The sequence below is a fragment of the Halichoerus grypus genome, chromosome 7, assembly GCF_964656455.1.
Source record: "Halichoerus grypus chromosome 7, mHalGry1.hap1.1, whole genome shotgun sequence".
NCBI classification, from domain to species: Eukaryota; Metazoa; Chordata; class Mammalia; order Carnivora; family Phocidae; genus Halichoerus; species Halichoerus grypus.
In genome coordinates this window covers 27,512,031-27,531,454 of record NC_135718.1, presented here as the reverse complement: position 1 = coordinate 27,531,454, position 19,424 = coordinate 27,512,031, and the positions used below count along the sequence as shown (strand labels likewise).

The window sequence follows — 19,424 nt, the reverse complement described above, 5'->3', positions numbered from 1 at the left end:
CTGATGCCAGTTTCCTAACAACAGGCTGATAGCATAGGCATTTCTGGATTTGGAGACTTAGATACATTCTAGCAAACACAATTATAAAAGTGAATGATATTTTTTACTTATTGCTGTCGTGAAATTCTTAAGTAACCTTGAGAGTTGAGAACCGAGGTAAAAGGATGGTTGTTGGTAATTTAATACTGGGAGTATTTTTTGTACTCCTTTACTAGGGCACTTGTGAGATAGTAAAAGGAATGCACTTGAGTTAGAAGTCAGGAAGCCTAGATTAAATGCTTGGATTTTCCTACTTACCAGCTCAGTTAACTTTATTAGCAAATTCTTTAGTCCTTCCTGGGCAACTCTCCTAATGTGTAAACTGGAATGATATCTATGCTAGCTAATTCATGGGTGTTTGTGTTACTTATTTCTTTAACAGGCATATTACCTGACCTACATTCTTCTTCATTTAGTTGGTGAAGTTAGTTGTTCTCATTCTTTTTCTTCTGGACAACGGGTAGGTAGTTTTTAGTGTTTTTTGTTTTTAATAAGTGTCACTATTGATGGAATGAATGAATGTTCTTTATATAGAAGAAAACTTCATAAAAGTTAACTTTGGGTTTGCTATAGAAATCCCAGTGTACACTGGAAAGGGGAAAGTAATAGTAACTTTGCAACCATATCATTGGCAAGAATTATTTGTCTGCACATGTTAGTTCTGTTTACTGGAGTGTAATTTAACCATCATAACTTGACAACAATGTAATACATTAATAAGATACCAAGGTCACCAAATGGGCCAGCTATTAGCTGGTTTTTTCCCGTCTTTTCTCCCACTCACTTTTTTTTTCCTTTAGAACTAATATTTGCCTTCAAAATTAAATTGATAGTAAGTCAGGCTACTTTACATATGCATTTCTTAATTATCTCCCCATGTTAAGATACTCATTTTGAATTATTCTGTCCTTCCCATACTATCATAATCCATACTTCTGGGGAAAGTTCTTGTTTAAGTCATCATGTTTCATACTGTAGGTATTCCAACCTGTTTTAAAACTTAGTATTATCTCCTTAGTCATTGTGAAAAGGACGCAACACTGGGGGTTCATGTGGGTTTTCTTGGTTCTGTTGTTTGTTTTGTTTTTTGGGTTTTTTGTTTTTTGGTGTTTTTTTTTTAGATAGACACACAGTGTTACATTAATGTCAGGTGTACAACATAGTAATTCAACAGGTTTATATATTATGCTATGCTCACCACAAGTGTAGCTATCATCTGTCACCATACAATGCTATTACAACACCACTGACTATATTCCATATGCTGTACCCTTTATACCCATGACTTACTCATTCCATATCTGGAAATTTGTATCTCTTACTCCCCTTTAGCCATTTTGCCCATCCCCTCACCACCCCCTACCCTCTGGCAACCATCAGTTTGTTCTCTGTATTTATAGGTCTGTTTCTGCTTTTTGTTTGTTTATTCATTTGTTTTTTAGGTTTCACATATAAGTGAAATCATGTAGTATTTGTCTTCTGTCTGACTTATTTCACTTAGCATCATACTCTGTAGGTTCATCCATTTTCTCACATGGCAAGATCTCATTCTTTTTATGCCTGGGTGGTATTCTAGTTTGTGTGTGTGTGTGTGTGTACCACATTATATATATATATATATATATATATATATATATATATATATATACACACACACACATACACATATATACACCACATCCTCTTAATCCATTCATCTGTCACTGGACACTTGGGTTGCTTCCATTCTTGGCTTGTAAATAATGCTGCAGTAAACATAGGGATGCATATATTTTCTCAAATTAATGTTTTTGTTTTCTTTGGGTAAATACCCAGTAATGGAATGACTAAGTCATTTGGTATTTAATATTCTGAGGAACCTCCATACCGCTTTCCACAGTGACTACACCAATTCACATTCCCACCAACAGTACATGAGGGTTCCTTTTTCTCCACATCCTCGTCAACACTTGTTATTTCTTGTCTTTTGATTCTTGCCATTCTGATAGGTGTAAGGTGATACCTCATTGTGATTTTGATTTGTATTTCCTTGATGATTAATGATATTGAGCATCTTTTCATGTATCTGTTTGCCATCTGTAGGTCTTCTTTAGAAAAATGTCTAAGTCTTCTGCCCATTTTTTAATTGGATTTTTGTGTGTGTGTGTGTGTGGTGTTGAGTTCTTTATATATTTTGGATATTAACCAAATCGGATATCAACCTTAATCGGATATATCATTTGCAAATATCTTCTCCCATTCAGTAGGTTGCCTTTTCATTTTGTTGATGCTTTCCTTCTCTCTGTGGTGGTTCATGTATTTTTATAAACACTCCTCTTGTACATAGCACTATTTGCTCTCGCTCTTTTTTTTTTAAGTTTATTTATTTAAGTAATCTCTATACCCAAAATGGGGCTCGAGATCAAGAGTCATATGCTCCCCTGACTGAGCCAGCCACCTGCCTGCCCCTAAAACTGTTTGCTCTCCTGAATGGAATCTAATGTAGTCATCTATCTGTATTGTTCTTATATGGTCCTCACATTTTTTTTAAATAATTTTTTTCTGATTAAAAGCAATGAGTATTGTTTAACAATTCAATTATTATAAAACTATATAAGGTAGAAAGTGAAAGACTCCTATTATCCAGTGCCCTCCTATAAATTTCTCCATAATCTGTGCATATACTAACTTGATTACTTTAACAAAAATGGAGTCATACTATTCATATTATTTGCAACTTATCTTTTTTTTTGCCTTAAGATATTAGCACTTCTATCTGATAACTATAGTATTTCAAAATCTTTGTTGATGAACATTGTATTATGCTTCTTGTGATTACACACAGTACTAACATGAACATGCTTATTTGTGTATGTTTACCAACCTATACAAGCATTTCTTTAGGATAAATTACTAGAATTAGAATTGCTAGATCAAAGCTTGTAAATTTTTCAAATTTTAATTGTAAAATAATGGTTATCACATTTCCCTTCCAAAGAGTGTCCATTTACATTCTCACCTTATATAATCAGCCTTACTGTATGTATAACAGTGACTGTTTTGGACTATACACTTCTAAAACTTAAGACACTTAATTTGTCAAGACACTACTTTTACACCTCGTTTTGTTCAAAGAGAAAAAGTAAGTTGGCTGGTATTTGAATATTCCATTAGAGAATATGTTAAAAAAGAAGGACTCTTTAAATTTCTGAGCATTACATCACAGTCAGAACTCTAGCATTAATTTTCATTAATGTAGCTTAATATACAGCAAAACGACTTTCATTTTTGTGTATATTTTTATGTTAGCAGTAAACCTTAACAGTCTTATTGTTGGTGGCAGTTACTGTTTTCAGTGATATGACTGGTATTATGTTATGGTTAACATCAGAAATCGGTAACTGGAGAATGAGATTTTTTAAATGATTGTTAGTTCTAAGCATCATCTCCTCTTTGTTAATTTGCAATGCTTCAGAGTTGTTTTCATCCCTCATGTTTGTTTCGCACAGAAACACTTCGTGCACCTCTGTGGGGCTTTGGAAAAGCATGTTAAGTGTGATATTAGGGAAGATGCAAGACTGTTTTATAGAACTAAGGTAAGTGTTTGTTTTTCATAAGAATTGTTAGGATTTTTTGTTGTTGTCTAGCTTTGATTACATTAATATTTGAGGAAGAGAAGCGAATAAGCCTCTCTTTAAAAAGGGAGGGTGGGTGCCTGGGTGTCTCAGTCAGTTAAGTGTCTGCCTTCAGGTCAGGTCATGATGCTGGAGTCCTGAGATTGAGCCCTACGTGGTGGGTGGGGAGAGAAGAGCGGGCTCCTCTCCCTCTGCCCTTCACCCTGCTCGTGCTCTCTCAACCTTCTTGTGCTCTCTGGCTCTCACTCTCTCAAATAAATAAAATCTTAAAAAAAAAAAAAAGACATATAAGATGAGAAATATGACTTTCTCCTTTAATAACAGAAATCAGTTTCTACTAAATACTTCTAGCTAAATTAAAAGTGAAAGGAGAGGCACCTAGCTGGCTCAGTCAGTAGAGCATATAACTCTTCATCTTGGGGTTGTGAGTTTGAGCCCCACATTGGGCAAAGAGATTACTTTTTTTAAAAAAGTGAAAGGGAAAAATCTCAAGACAAATATATTTTTCATTTTACTATACTCTCTATTCTAAGACTCCTGACACCTGAAGAGAAAGTTCTTCCAGTACTAATAAAACTTGGACGCCTGGGTAGCTTAGTCGGTTAAGCATCTGCCTTTGGTTCAGGTCATGATCCCAGGGTCCCATGATCGAATCCCGCATTGGGCTCCTTGCTCAGCGGGGAGCCTACCGCTCCCCCTGCTTATGTTCTCTCTCTGACAAATAAATAAAATCTTAAAAAAAGAGAGAGAGAGAAAATTAGTTTCTTTTTTGATTACAAATTAAGACTTTTATGCCTAAGTTAGTTTCGGGGATTAAAAGCAATTTTGTGATAGTTGAAAACTTGTTTTGTTCATAGAGAAGAAATAGGTTAGCTGTTTTTCTTTGAATGTCCCATTAAAGAATGTGTTAAAGAAGGATTCTTCAGGTTTCTGAGTTCTATATCACCCAGTCTGAGCTCTAGGATGGAAATGATTCAGCAGTAAGCTTGCTAAGCTTTTTTTCTTAAAAGTTTAGTATATTTCAAGACAGTAGAGAGTAGAAAAGCTGACTATGAGTATGGAGTTAGGAAAGCAACTTGAGTATTAATAAAATAAGTTTTTCCTAAAACATTAAACACTTTTTTAAAAAACTTTTCTTTTAAGGATTTTTTAATTCCAAATCATCTTTTAGCATTTGTAATGTAAAGCTGATTCTTTTTTGCCGTTGTGTTTGGATAAATCAGTAAATGTGAAGTTTCAGCTTTGTAACTTTATATCTTACATTAATTAGCTGTAAAGGTTAGTCATTTCAACAATGCCCATTTGGATTCAGTATGTGTATTTATTTTAGTAGATTTAAGTTAAATACAGAGATGAGCAACTAATGAAGTTGTATCAGATTGCAGATTTTCAGAAATATGTAGGGGATAGCTCTTTGACTTAGAGGGGAAACCATAGTTTCAAAGAAGCACATTCTTTTGAACATTGACTAGGGTTACTGGCCCGTAGAACTTAGTGGTAGTGGCTACTGCTGACAGATGTGCTAAAAGGGGACCACCCAAGGTTTTTGTTTCTTAAAGCCAAGGGCCTGCATAGATTGGTGCCAGGGCTTGCTTCTCTCAGAGTGGAGAGAGACACAGGCGTCTATGGAAATTGTGTCGGGGGATGGTCTGCTGAGGAGTTGCCTCTTCACAACCTGTAATAGAAAAGGTGGTGATTATTTTGGAGAAACCGAATCTGCTGAACTCTAAATGGAGAAAAAAGTACCTTTTAATTTACTTTATAAACTTAAAGCAGCTATAAAATTCTTGACTTGTTTAAAACATTTTTCTGAAGCAGTTATGTTTAAGAACTAATTGAGAATCTCTAGAGTTGTAGGGAAGCTTGAGTTTCAGGCAGAGACTCACTAAACCTACAAACGTGGAATATACTTTGGATTTAAAGAGGATTCATAGTACTTTGCAGAAACCTAGAGAGACAGTACAGTGAATCTTGGATCTTCTGATAATGTGGAAAGGAACAAATGACAGCCATTTTTGTGGCCTTGAGTCTTTCAAATAGAAGTTGGAAAGACAAGGACAGCCAAAGCCTTGGGCCCTATAACAAAGCCCCACAATTCAGCTTCTCTATGTGGGTGTTCAAAAGCCAGCAAGTTGAAAATATAAGTGTCTTGCTGGCAGGGAAGGAATATGTTTTTTCTGGATGATCTTTAGTAACTGATGGGAAAATAGAGTCCTAAGCATTCAGTAACTTAGATTATGGTGATTGAGAAAAGTCTTACATTAATCACTATGATTTGAAAGCCCCTCCAGAAGATGAGTAGTTTATTTTCTTTCTTGACAAAATTAAATTGAATTGTTGGGTATGGGCCTGTCACAACTATCATATCTTTCATATCAAGCATTAAATTGATTTTAGTTAAGGATGTTTTGATCTGATCCCTTTTCCCCTTTTTGATATTTTTAAGGTAAAAGACCTGGTTGCCAGGATACATGGAAAATGGCAGGAAATAATCCAGAACTGTCGGCCTACTCAGGTGTCATTTTATTAAACAGTTTTATTTATTCTTAGTAGTTTTGCTAAATGGTACTTCTTTATACTGTTTTAAAAAAAAATGACAGAGCACTTGCTTCTAGGTATCTTAAGATAAACTGAAAACTCCAGTATAATAATTTGTGTATGTTTTTTAGTTTTTGTTTGCTTTATATTTATTAATTTATTTCCAGAGATGGTTGAGCCTATTTTAAAGTATCACATTACATCAAATGGAGGTTGATATTTTCATGGGGAGCATTTTTCTCAACAGCTTTATTGAGATAAAATTCACGTATCATATTTCACTCATTTAAAGTGGTTTTTAGTATATGCACAGAGTTGTGTAACCATCACCACCAAATATTTTAATGTACTTTAAAACATTTTTGTCACTCCAGAAAGAAATCCCAGAACCCATTAGCAGCCACCACCCATTCCCCAACCACGTGCATTTCTATCCCCAACTCCCCCCAAGCCTTTAGGTAACCACTATTCTTTCTGCCTGTATAGATTTGCCTATTTTTCACATTTCATATAAGTGAAATGATATACTATGTGGTCTTTTATGACTGGCTTCTTTCACATAATGTTAGGTGAATCCATGTTGTAGCATGTATGTCATTTCTATTGCCAAATAATATTCCATTGTATGAATATATCTTATTTATCCACTTAATTAGATGGGACATTTGGGTATGCTTCTACTTCCTGGCTGTTGTAAATAACGCTTCCATGAACAACACTACACAGGTTTTAGTGTGAACATATGTTCTCAAATTAAAATATTTTGGGTGTATACCTGGGAGTGGAATTGCTGGGTCGTGTGGTAATTCTATGTTAAATGTTTTGAGGAATTGCCATACTGTTTTCCATAGTGGCTGCACTGTTTTACATTCCCACCAGAATGTATAAGGTTTCTAAATTCTCCACATTCTTGCTAACACTTGTTATTATCTGTGTTTTTTATTATAGCTATAGTAGGGGGTTGGTAGTAGAATCTTATTGTGGTTTTAATTCTTATTTCCCTAATGACTAATGATGATGTGCATCTTTTCATATGCTTACTGTCCATTCATGTATCTTCTTTGGAGAAATGTCTACTGAAATCCTTTGCCCATTTTTTAATTGGGTTTTTTATCTTTTTATTACTGAATTGTAGAAATTCTCCATTTGTTCCAAATACAAGTCCCTTGTTAGGTATATGATTTGCAAATAACTCTCTAATTCTGTGTGTTGTCTTTTCATTGCCTTGATGGGATCATTTGTAGAACAAAAGTTTTTAACTGTGATGAAGTCCAGTTTTATTTCCTTTTGTTAGGCTTTTGGTATCATATCTAAGGCTTTTGCTTAAGAGGGGCATTGTTTAAGCACCTGGTATTACATTTGCCATACTATAAATTTGCCTTTTACAAACTAACGGATATGTTATTTTCTAAAATTATGCTTCTCAAATTTTAATGTGCATATAGGCATCAATTTATTGAAATGCAGATTTTGATTCAGTAGGTCTGGAGTAAGACCTGAGAGATGGTGCATTTCTAACAGGTTCTCAGATTGATGGCAATGCTGCTGGTCCAGGAACCATAATTTCAGTAGATTGGACCTAGAAGTTGCTTATAGTTTATGTCAAAGCAACAGGAACACTGAAGATTAATTAGGAAAAGTAATCTCAACTCTTCTGCATTTTGACCCTCTTGCTATTATTGCCCCTCATAAGATATGCCTGCTCTTTGAGAAATCTTAATGTTTTGTTGTTATTTCAGTTTCTAATCTCAGTAGATCTTGTTTTAGCCTGGCCATCTTTGCTGATGTGGTATTAAAATAAATGAATTTAATACCCAAACTTCTCTACTAGTCAGCTTAACATTTTACAAAATCTTCTTAAATATGATCCTCCACATGTGTATGTTGGTGAGGAAAACATCTTGGACTTATTTTGTGCTTTTTTTAATTGTTAGACCACAAAATGTGAAAACTGATTCCGATTACCATAAATTTTCAGAGAAATGTACAATATAAAGATTTTATTACTTCCTTTACCAAAACCCTGTTTGATGATTAGTAGTTTTATAAGGATTAATGCATAATCTGACTTTCCTTTATCCTGTTTTTTTCCCCATTCCCTTTTCTAGGGGCAGCTTCATGACTTCTGGGTACCAGATTCTTAACAGGAGTTGAAGCAGCAAAAATATGAACCAAGAGAAATTCAATAAGACCTTTTCCTAGGGGAGTAGAAAGAATGCTACAAACTCCAGTGGAATGCTAAGAAAATGTGCTGCAAATGTGCCACTTGAATATCTAGTATGAAGCTGGTAATGAAGAAATTGCCATTTCTGAAGCAGATATGAAACATGATCTGCTTAATTTTAAGGCAACTGACATTTTAAAAAGAGCAGAATCCTATAACAAGAGGGGAGGGGTAGAAGCAGCTAATAGTTGCATGTCTAACCTGCCCCTATTAACTCCTCTTGTTAATTTGTAAGCCAGTTATCCTTTTTTTTGTTTTGTTTTGTTTTTTTGGATTGTATTTATGGCACTTGGATAATCACAGGAAATATGTAGGAAAGGGTTTGGACCAAGTTGAGTAGTTTGACATGGAAATCAAGACCAAGTTCCAGTTGGGTTTAATTTTCCCTTTCGTTATTTTAGGACTCAAAAAGAAAACTTAGAACTGAGATTAATAACAAAAAGAATAAATCTCTTCTGTAACTCCTATAAACCACAGGGAGGTTTCAATCCATACATTTTCCTTCACTATTCAAGATTAGAAATCTGTTAGGTTTTTAAAATACATTTAAACAGTTAAGAAACAGAAATTTGGTATATTGTCAGATCCCCCTTAAGGGGAAGAGTTAAGCTATAAAATAGTGTCTCTGTTTTTATGCCAAAACATTCATATGCAGTTTGTTTTGGATTCCTTTTAAGTGTATATATAATTTTTAAATACTGGTTAAATCTTAGAATTTGGCTAAATCTTAGAATCCTGGCCCTTGGTCAGCCATATTACAGAAGTCTATAGTATAAAAGCTTAAAGATCTGGACAAGTTTCCAAAACCCTTACTTTCATGAGTATATAAGCTTGGCAGAGACCTGGATGGTGTTTATTCTTTGGGACATTGCACACGCGCGCGCATGTGTGTGTGTATGTGTGTGTGTGTGCACGCGCGTGTGTGTGCTTGTATTTTAAATTTGTTGCACTTGAAAACCACAGCTGCTCTAAATATTCTTAAACACTGGAAAGCCATCCTTGGGTTTAAATGGTGAAGGGTTAGTAGAAGTGCACATGCTGGTCTTATTAGTCCAAGGGCCCTTTGAAGCCTTTGGTAGTAATAGACTCTTACTAGCTAACTGAAAAATTCTTTTGTTGACTGAGTGTCCCTTTGTGGAGGGGGTTGTTTCTTGAATGAGAATGTCAACTTTTTTTTCCTTTCAATATTGACTTGGATGACACTGCTTTCCTGAGCATTCTCATGTCTCCAATTGTGGGGGGAAAGATGATGGAGAGGAAGGGAATTGGACTTGGGTTTTATGGTTTGAGAGGGGAGAAAATAATTTTTGAAAAATAGCTTTCTACCTCTAAATTGAGGCTTAGGAGTAAAAAGCATTTTATCTTAAACTTATCATTTACAATAGTATAAGTAACTTTTGAGCCCACGTCAAGCATTGAGCAGTTAGAGATTTTAAAGGGAAGACTAAGTAAATCCAATTCCTTAGAACCCCGACCGAATGAGGCTCCAGGAGTCAGACCAACAAAAGTTTTATTCTGTTGAGTTTACTGGTAAGAATATTATTATCTCGATACTACCTCTCAAGGGTATTATTAGAAAATGCCACTTATGGTTAATGAGATAGATACAAAGAGTTCTATTTGACAGAAGCTTGAAACTCTGGCATCTATCTGCCCAACAATGGGGGCTTTCACTCTTTGTAATTTAATACTTTGTAGATACATTATTTGTGTGTAATTTTATAAGTGTTCATATTTTTCTCATTTTGCATTGTGTAAAGTGTACAAAATCTCAAAGTATAAAATACTGCTTATATTGCTTGTAATTACAGTGTGTAAATATTTTCTAATCGTGTACATTGACGGGGGGACAAGTGGGTTATTCAGGTTTTTTTTTTAAGTGACCCTTTTGTATTGCAGTTTCAACTGATAACTGCTCATCAAATTTAAAACCACTTTGATACATTTTTATTTAGCAGTTCCAATAAGAAAAGTCTCTATTTTTAATTGTCTTTCTTCATTAGAGAAAAATACTTCATCTGTCCCTTTAAAAATGGCCAGACATCAGTTTGAGCCCTTGTATTTATGACTGTGGTAGATGTCTCCGTCTCCAGGTCATACTCCAGTCAGTATTTGCATTGGGTTCTCATACAAATTCTGTGATGATTCTCTTTTAGCACAAGTAGCCCATGACTTTTCTCCCAAATCAAGTATTATCCTTCTCCCTCTTGAGTCCCCATGTTCTGTCTCCCTCCTGCTGTTGTTGCCCAGCGAATGGGATGGTAGTGGGGGGAGAAAATGTTCATTGCACAGAAAATGTCAGGCCACTTTTGGGACTTGGCAAACAAAGCTTGCACTGAGTGGTGGTGTGTTTGGCAATATTACTGTGCCAAAAATAACCTTGTCTAATTTTCTGGTTATGTATGTCAAACTTATTACCCTTATTGCAAGCTGAAAATTAAGGTACTTGTAAGTGTTTATGCTTTTGTGTGTAACTGTTTGCCTTTTCTAAACTGCTTTTCTTGTTATTGGAAAATATAATTCTATTAGTTATATCATGTTAAGTGAAGAGGCTCTCCATGCACAAAATGCATCTATCTAGCAGTAAAGTAACAGCATTTGTACATTTCCTGTCTGTCTTTTGATGGTAATGGTGCCTTTGTCACCTTTTGGGAGGTTGGCATTTTGGTTTTGTTTTGAAGTACAAATAATAGCTTGCTTTTGACTTCACAAAATCTCCCCAGATGTAAAAGAGAGAAAAGGCGCATTGTCATCCAGGCTCAGTCAGGAGCATTTGCATTTTTATTTCTGTCCAAACAAGTATAGTTGGTGGGGACTGGCCAGTAATAATGCGTGGAGTCTTTAAACCAAGGGTAATTTTTAAATTTTAAAAATAAAAAATTTAAGAGGTGACCCAATAACAAGTGACTGAGTTGGAAAATTAGGGAAGAGACTGTCCTGGTTTGTCTCTAAGGACGCAGGATCAGGGAACCGGTGGCTGGGCATGTAGAGCACGGTCTGTGGTGGTTATTTCTTACTCGTTTACAGTGTTGGCGCACCTCGTTATCTGTGCATCTGTTTTCCCTGGGCAGTCCTGTCAGCCAGTTGCTCCACCAGCTCTTAGGCAGTTTACAAGTAAATGCAGATTTCTTTTCTCTTCCCCTTTTTTTTTTTAAGATTTTTTTACTACATCTTGTTTAAAGTCCCATGAATGTATGTGTGTGTTATTAAAAATGCTTTTTCTCAGTTTGAACATGTGTTTGGTAATATTTGTTTGGGAGTGGGGGATAGTTAAATATCTGGGAATCCTGTTTCTTCCCTGCCCCATCCCCCTAGTTTTTAAACTGATTCTTTTTTCCTCTTGCTTTGGATTCTTCCATCTGTTTTTTTGGTTTGATGTCTCCTGTTTCTGGAATACATAAAGCTATAGTTGTGCACAGTTCACTTTTACATAACCCACTTAATAATTTGCTGCATAATTTGTGGTCAGCAATTCAGTAATCTCATTCTTACATTACCCCATTCGCTCGGTTGATTCAACAACTATTGCGTACCTACTACATGCTAGGTACTCTTTTGAGGATTCAGTGGTGAACAACACAAACCGCTCTCATGAATTGTACCTTCTGGTATCCAGGTGAAAATACTTTGTTATTGGCCAAAGAGGACTGGAAAGGAATCCTTTGGCCTGGCTCCCCTGTTCTAGAGCCCAGGTCAAGGAAAGGGGAAGCCATATGATGCAGAAGCAGGGCTCAGGACTACCTCCAACCTGCCAGGCAGAGAAAGCTGTGCATATGGCAGCTGAGGGGAGACATAGGTTGACAACTCCTCACAGAAGAAACTATTATGAGCTCATAGAAGGGCCAGGCATGGTTGCCAGAGGCCTCAGGTTCCAGAACCATGCCAGTATTTCTTTCTCCCTTCTGACAGGCTGGTTTGGAGAAGATCACTTGTGAGCATTTTTCTGACTGGGGTAGAAGGGTGAGGGAGTAACAGACAAAAGCAAAGACATTGCCTTAAGTACTGGGATCCTGGCAGCAAAGCCTTGTGCAAGTTAAGGGCCTTGACCTTGACCTTAGTCCTGACCTCAGATCCCAGATTGACCGTAACAACCATTTGATCTTTGGCAAGTTACTTAACCTGTCCGAACCTTAGTTTCTTCCTCTGTTGAAAGCAATAATAATGGTGTCTATCTCAGAGCTTATAAGGATTAAGTGAGCTAATGCATGAAAAGTACTTAGCAAGGTGCCTGGCATATACGCTAGGTATTATTATTTAGCTCTCATTTGAAGCTCTTCTCAGATGACAGGTAAAATTGAACTTAAGGAGGGGCACCTGGCTGGCTTGGTCAGTGGAGCATGCTACTCGTGTTGTGAATTTGAGCCCCATGTTGGAGGTAGAGATTACTTAAAAAATAAGTTGAACGTAAGGCACTTGGGGGTTCACTGACATCTAAGCAAACCATACCTTAAAATTGTAGTGTGGGTGTGCTCTAATCCTTCTGACAGGCAGCTCCAGAGGCTTCTCTGTCCAGCTCTGTCTCTCCTGGTAAAAAAAATATATATGTATATATATATACACATATATATGTATCTGTATATATAAGTTTGTGGCTTCTTTAGGACTCAGCATGCTAAAGCTGAGAAGGGGTGGTGGTGGGTGATTTTCCATCATTTGTAGACATGTCCTGACACTCCCTTTTCCTTGCTAACCATTCCCCAGGCTGGAGTCAAGAGAGGGCAAACCAGAAGGCCCAGCTTTGGGTCTGACTCCAAGACGACTGGCTGGGAGGAAAACTTAACAGGCAAAACAGGCTTCTGAGGCACAGTGGAACAGTGAGACTACAGCATTGGTGCCCTGGTGACAGTCCCTACTGAAGAAGCACCTCAGCTGTATATTTGGCCCAAATAAAGATCACGCCACCTAAAGGGAGAGTGCTGGGCAAACCAGAGGTGGAGATGGCAAAGCAAGAACAGAAATGCTGCCACAGTGAACAGGAAGCAGGACAACTTGACTAGGCCAGAGTTCTTTGCCTCAGGGAACCTCTGCTCAAGTTTCAGGAGTTCATACCTACCCCCTTCACCTAGGATCCCTGCTATACAGTGAGTAACTGCTCTGTGCGAAGCCTGGAACCAAACGCTGGTGTGTAGGTGGCTGAGAACAACAGCCATTTTCTTACAACGGAGTTGGGGAGAATAGCCTAGCAAAAACAAAACTACGTTTTATGTTCTGTGCTTGTGAAGTACACCAGAAGGTTTTCCAATGGGATCATCTCCCAGCCACCCTGTGAAGCAGCCAGGATAGTGACCTTAAGGATGAGTAACAACCTGCTCAAAGAATGCCCTGCCTGTGTCCCAGGACACAAACTCATGGCTAGGTTAGGATTCATTTCTTTCTTTGATTTGGAGTCTCTTCCACTGTCAGTATTCCCCTCATTCATATTTTATGAGCTTAATTTGCAGAGAAGAGCATTGTCAGAGGGGCTTCCTAGAGAAAGTTCCATTAATTGCCGTCCCATCTGATCATTAGGTTCAGAGACTCAAGTGGGAGGACAGCAGAAAGAAATGGATTGTGATGTAAATCTGTATTATTGGAGATACTTAGGTAACTGCTCAGCTACAGTTCTGCAAGTGCCATGCTGGAACTCCGCATTGTAATTTACACATTTTGTTCATTTGAAACGTGTGAGGTTCTGAGTCGGCCGTCAGGGCACCTTTGAGGAGGAAGGCTTGCCTCACAGAGTGTAGGCGCGAGTGTGATGCTAAACCTGCCACCAGATCACTACAGCTGCACAGGTACCTGAAGTCAGCACTGTGAGTTCTGTGAGAACCGGAGGAGCTGTGTCCCTTAGCCCACTGGGCCCCTGCAGGCTAATCTCTCTCCTGTCTGGTACTGTGGGGCTAGCAGTCTTCCTGCCCTCCCTCTGCTGTCACCCCCCAACCCACTTTCCCACAGGACTGCAGATTTATTTTTCTTAGCCATGTCTTTCCTGGGCTTCCCAGCCTGGACTTCCTTCATCTATTAGGATTTTCTTCTGTGGTGTCTCCCAACTATTTGCTGACTTCTCCTTTCTGTTTCCCACTAGGAACCCTCCCATCTCATCACATTAAACTCACTTTTCTCTTTCACACCCCTTCCTTTCTGCCTACTCCCCCAATACACGTCTGTGCACAGAATTGCACATTTATGCCTTTGATAATTCCTCTTCAGGTTTACCCTGTTTCCCTCTTCTCAGGCTTTCCCAGTACTGATTATCTGTAAACACAAGAATCAATTTCAAGGCCAGTTACTTAACCTCTTAAAGCCTGTTTTCTCATCTATAAAATGGCGCTGTTAATCCCTCAGGATGGAATGAGGGTACAGTTTTTAAAATGAAGCTGGGTAGTCTTTGTGAGAGTGTGTGTACACTTTAACATAAGCATTTCTCCCCAGCTACCTCCCCCTTCACATACACACATCCTATTTACAGAGTGCCGGGGGAGGTGGGAGTGTAGCGTGGGCCCTGCTGTCTAGCAATCTGCAGTCACACACAGCAGCCCAAGCTACGAGATTGTATATGATGAAGTGCCAAACAGAGCTTTGGGGAATTCAGGAAAGAGAGATGACATGTCTTTCCCAGGGTCCTTTTAGTTAAATGACAGAGCCATTTGAATCTTGTTCACCCTCCTTCAGGCCAATGTGCATCTGCCTCTTCTCCTAGCCCCTGCCTCTCCAGAGTTCAGACTCTCAGGCACATGCAAGAGTCAGTTACCTATGTCCCTGTAGCCTTCAGCATTTTAGTCCTGCTCTTCGGCCCACTACAATAATGTCATGGATGAGGGAGGGGGAGGATCAGGCCAGGTCATGGCTAGAGTCCCAGTTTGATTCAAACCCTAGAGGGGTCTTTAACAGGCCGTGAGGCAAAGGTATAGCCCGAGTTGCCAGGAAACTGCAGCACCAAAGGTGGCTTGGGAGGACCATCCTGGACCTCCCCTGGTTGGGAAGTTAATTCTGAGGGGGGCTTTCTAGATTGCTTCTAGGTGAGGTGACTGAGCCTAGGAGGGACAGGATATCCGATTGCCTATGAGGAGAGTTAACTGGAAGACCTGGAGTAAGAATGATGTTCAACATGAGCTGGAAGGGAAGGCAGTTATCTGAGTGACCCAGTCCCTGAGGAGGTAAACCCCGGTTACCATAAGGTTTGGTTGAGTGGACAAGTGCAAACCCTTGTGGCTTATTTATCCAGAAAAACAGCATTGTCTTTGTCAACTTCTGGTCAGGCCGTTACTTCATCCCACCAAGCCCGACCCACTCAGACTTCAGGCTGAAGGACCAAGCAGCTGGAGGCTCTTGAGCTGGGAATCCAGACCCTGTTGTGTGTTCAGAGCTGCCCCAACGCTCGGCCTCCACCAACTGTGGCCCACTGCACCCTAGGCAGAGAGCAGAAAAGAGTGGCAGGCGCTCAAGAAGTGAGGTCCAGATTAGAAGACAGGTTAGAGGGCCCTCGGAAAGTTAAGCCCCCAGAGAACAGTTTTGTAAGTCCCCAACAGTAGACAAGTCGGAGGGGTCCTAGGGCTAGAGGGGAGAGAGGTGGGTTTTAAGCCCATCGAGGGCGCATGGCGTGATGAGGCCACCACCAGGGGGCGATACGGGGGCCACGGCCCTTGGAGGCGGAGGACGCCAGATGCCCGGAGGCCGTGGGAGTCTTACCTCAAACCTTTATTGTGTAGGGTGGGGGGCGCAAAAGAAGAGAACGGCGCCCTTCCCTGCACGCCACCCAGTCGGCCCCGCCTCCCTGGCCCCGCCTTCCAGCCCCCGCCCCACCCCCGGCTCCGCCTCCACCCCCACCCCGCCTCCGGCCGCGGCCCCTTCCTCCCGCAGCTGGTGCTGTGGGGCCGCGGAGCAGCGCGTCGCCGTCTCTATGGCCAGGGATCCGAGCGCAAAGGTGAGAGAGGCAGGGAGTGCGGGCGGTGGCGGGGCCTAGGCCGGGGGGCGGAGGCCAGGCCAGGCCTTCCCCACGTCCATTCCACCCTCCAAGCTGGGCCAGGCCTTTCTCAGAGCCAAGTCTCCCGGTCCCGCATAAAGGCTCCTGGGGGGGCGCGGGCCAGGCCTCGGGCTGTGCTGGGCACAGACCCGCCACCGCGGAGTCGGGGACCCGCGCGGGGCGAGGACCCGCGTGGCGAACAGTGTTCCCTGGGATCTGGGTCACGTCTCCTGGTGTCCGGCGGGATCGAAGGAGAGCTTGTCCTCGAGCTGCAGCAGTAGAGACTGAGATTAGATCTGAGGAGAGGGAAGACGCGCGGACTGTCCAGGATGGTGGAAGAGAGGGTAGCGGGGGAGGGGCTCTCAGGCCAGAAAGACGGCCATCCTACTGGGCAGAGGGGGATGCCGCCTACTAAGCAGGTGGACATCTGGGATGAAGGTCGAGAGCCTGCTGATCCAACATCGATCCTGTTTTGGGGGGGGTGTCTCCCCTCAGTTTCTTCAGCCCTAGGATCTAATAGTCGGAAGGTGACCAGAGTTCAGGGGGCTGGCCCTGGGGAGGAACCCAAACTGTGGAACTGGGGGTGGAGTGTGGGGTGTGGACTGGAGACCTTGAAGCCTTGTGGCCACTGGGGGAGGGAGGGCAGCAGCTCCGCCCCCCCGTTTAGCCCCGCCCTCCCTCCCAACAGGTTAAATGGGGGTTGAGAGCCCCTGTCCAACTCCCACATCTAGAACAGCAGTATATACATCGGAGTAGAGCAGCGCTAAGTTACACGTTCCATTCCATCTTTCCTTTGCTAAAGCTAGGGGCCTCCTTTCGCCTGGGTTAGGTACCCCCTCCCTCCTTTGCAGAGAGGCCCATCCCATCCCAGCATCTGAGGTCAGATGCCTCCCCACATCACTACACACACACTTAGAATCTGGCCTTAAAATTGGGACTTTTGGGAAGGGAGGGAGGGTCTGCTCTGCACCTCAGTGGATACTGGCAGCCTCCAAGCCTGCAGTGAGAACTGGACCCCTATTTGTACATACGCTTGACGCTTGTCTCTGCATACATGTAATTGTGTGTTTGAGTACTGTGTGAACACACATTTACTTGACCCTTCTGTGAACATGAACACCCCTGACCTACTGTATTGGTGGGTTTGTGTGCATGTCCCTACACATATGTGTGTATGTGCTGGACCTTTCTGTGAATAGGTGTACAGTCCTTCATATGCACATGTGTAGGTTTATAACCTTCCTTGTCAATCTCTGAGGCTGTGTAACCTGCTGAATGAATGGATATGACTATGTGAATACAACCTTATTTGTCAATGTGTATGAACACATCTGGCAGGCCCTTTATATGAACATATACATGCACAAACCTCCCTGTGAATGTATGTTTGCATGACTCTCCTGTGAGTACATGTGCTCACAGCCCTTCTGTGAACATGTGTGTATGTGCACCTATTGCATGCACATCACCCCTCTCTGGATTATGTGTGACTTTTGCCATGGACCACACTCTGAGTGGTTCCTCTGACCTGGGGTGTGTTCCTCTTGCCCAATCCTAGGGACTGATACCTCATAGCCATAGGGCTCCCCCCACTTCTGCACTAAGCAAATAGGAGGCCCCAAAGGTAAACAGGTGTGCCTCCACAGTGAGAGGTGGGGCATGGGCAGTTTGCCTGGGACTTCCTACTGCCCAGCCCCCACACAAGGAGTGGATGCCCTTTCTGTGGTCCAAGGACCCTCTTCTCTCTACTCATACTACATTCTCCCCTTCTGGGCTCTGACCACTACAGTGCTGACCTTTACCTCTTAAATAAATGCTCCAAATTTCTGTTCTCCCTCTGGCCAGTTCCTGGTCCTTCCCTTCTCTTCAAGGCCACATAGTTAATATTTGACCTGGAAAGGAGTGGAGAGGCCAGTGGCCCCGGTGGCCCTGTCTGTGGGTGTCTGATGAGATTGGGTGGATCAGGCTTCCTTCACACCCAGCCCAGTCAAGGAAGCTTTCAAGAGCCACCTCAGAGATCAGGCCTATTACAGGGGTCACAGAAGGCCTGCCACCCACTTCCACCCCATCCCCAACTGGTTGGCTTGAGTGTCCCGGTGTGGGAATAGTCTCCAAGATGTGCCAGGGGAGGTGGCAAAGAACTCAGGGATCTCATCATTCACCTTTTCCATGTTGCTTATGTTTCAACTGGTCTTGCACACTAGAGCCTCCGGCACAGACTTTACACCTGTGCAACCAGGGGGCCCAGATGCCAACCCCCCCATGTCTATGAGTGCCTGTTTGCAGGTAGGGGCACGTGTGGATGCCTAGCCAGAGGGTGCAGTACAGACTCGCATGGGCAGAGTAGAGATGTGCACCCCCTCGGAGAAGAATGCTGAGGAGGAGAAGTGTCTAATTAAAGAGAAATTCCAGAGGGAGCTCTCAGGCCAGGGAGAAGAAAAAACAAAGGGAAAACAGGACAAAATAAACAAAGGCCCATTAAATGTCTCTGCCCAGCCTTCTTGCATAAGGCACCCCCGCAGGCAGCAGGGGCAGCTGCTGTCCCAAGTTTGGTCTCATTGTTGCTAGGAGAAGGCATTCTCCCTGAAACGGAGCTCTAGTCGAGATGGAGACCTAGCTTAGCTTCTGACTTGGTCAGAGGATTGCCATTACTTTGGGTTTGGGCTGGGAGGAGTCTAGGGTCTTGTAAGGAGGGCAAATTCTGCCCAACTTGCATCAGAGCAGAGAGGTAGACAGAATGACAGTGAGCTGATCCTGATGTGGGATTCTGCGGGCCTTCTCCCACCAGTGCCCCCTGAAGTCTGGGGGTAATGCCATCTACCTTCTACCCACACACAGATAAAAGACCTTTTTTTTTTCCTGTTTTTTCTTCAGAAAACGGACCTCAGAGAACCAGGACTAGTCCTTCTGTCGGGGCAGGGTGACCCCATCAGTGACCTACAACCCCTGTATGACCCTACAACTCCCTCCCACCATGGAGTTTGTATGTGATGCAGAAAGGCAGTGTGGGATCCATCCCTCCCTCTGACCTCTAACCTGGGATTCCATGGCCACACAACCCTGTGAT

The 19,424-nt window shown here is 41.6% G+C and overlaps 1 protein-coding gene and 1 long non-coding RNA gene across 6 annotated transcripts in view; one reads left to right on the top strand and one right to left on the bottom strand.

Moving 5' to 3' along the window:
* SLF2 (SMC5/6 complex localization factor 2) overlaps positions 1 to 19,372 on the top strand; it is a 53,381-nt gene extending 34,009 nt beyond the window's left edge. For 4 of the 5 annotated variants that reach the window (XM_036065005.2, XM_036065003.2, XM_078077214.1 and 1 more), the window contains 4 exons: positions 422 to 499; positions 3,528 to 3,614; positions 6,100 to 6,168; positions 8,300 to 11,647. In XM_036065005.2, coding sequence (XP_035920898.1) covers positions 422 to 499; positions 3,528 to 3,614; positions 6,100 to 6,168; positions 8,300 to 8,335 — 270 coding nt within the window. In that variant the 3' untranslated portion in view covers positions 8,336 to 11,647. Of the gene's footprint in view, positions 1 to 421; positions 500 to 3,527; positions 3,615 to 6,099; positions 6,169 to 8,299; positions 11,648 to 13,116; positions 13,497 to 19,231 lie in introns of those variants that run through there. The other variant, XR_013449641.1, reaches the window with a different exon arrangement.
* On the bottom strand, positions 5,144 to 16,150 carry LOC144382545 (uncharacterized). The gene is made up of 3 exons (XR_013449642.1): positions 16,084 to 16,150; positions 12,862 to 12,939; positions 5,144 to 5,328 (listed from the first exon to the last, which is right to left on the bottom strand). It is a non-coding gene; the product is annotated as an uncharacterized LOC144382545 (long non-coding RNA).
* Positions 19,373 to 19,424: the final 52 nt, after the last annotated feature.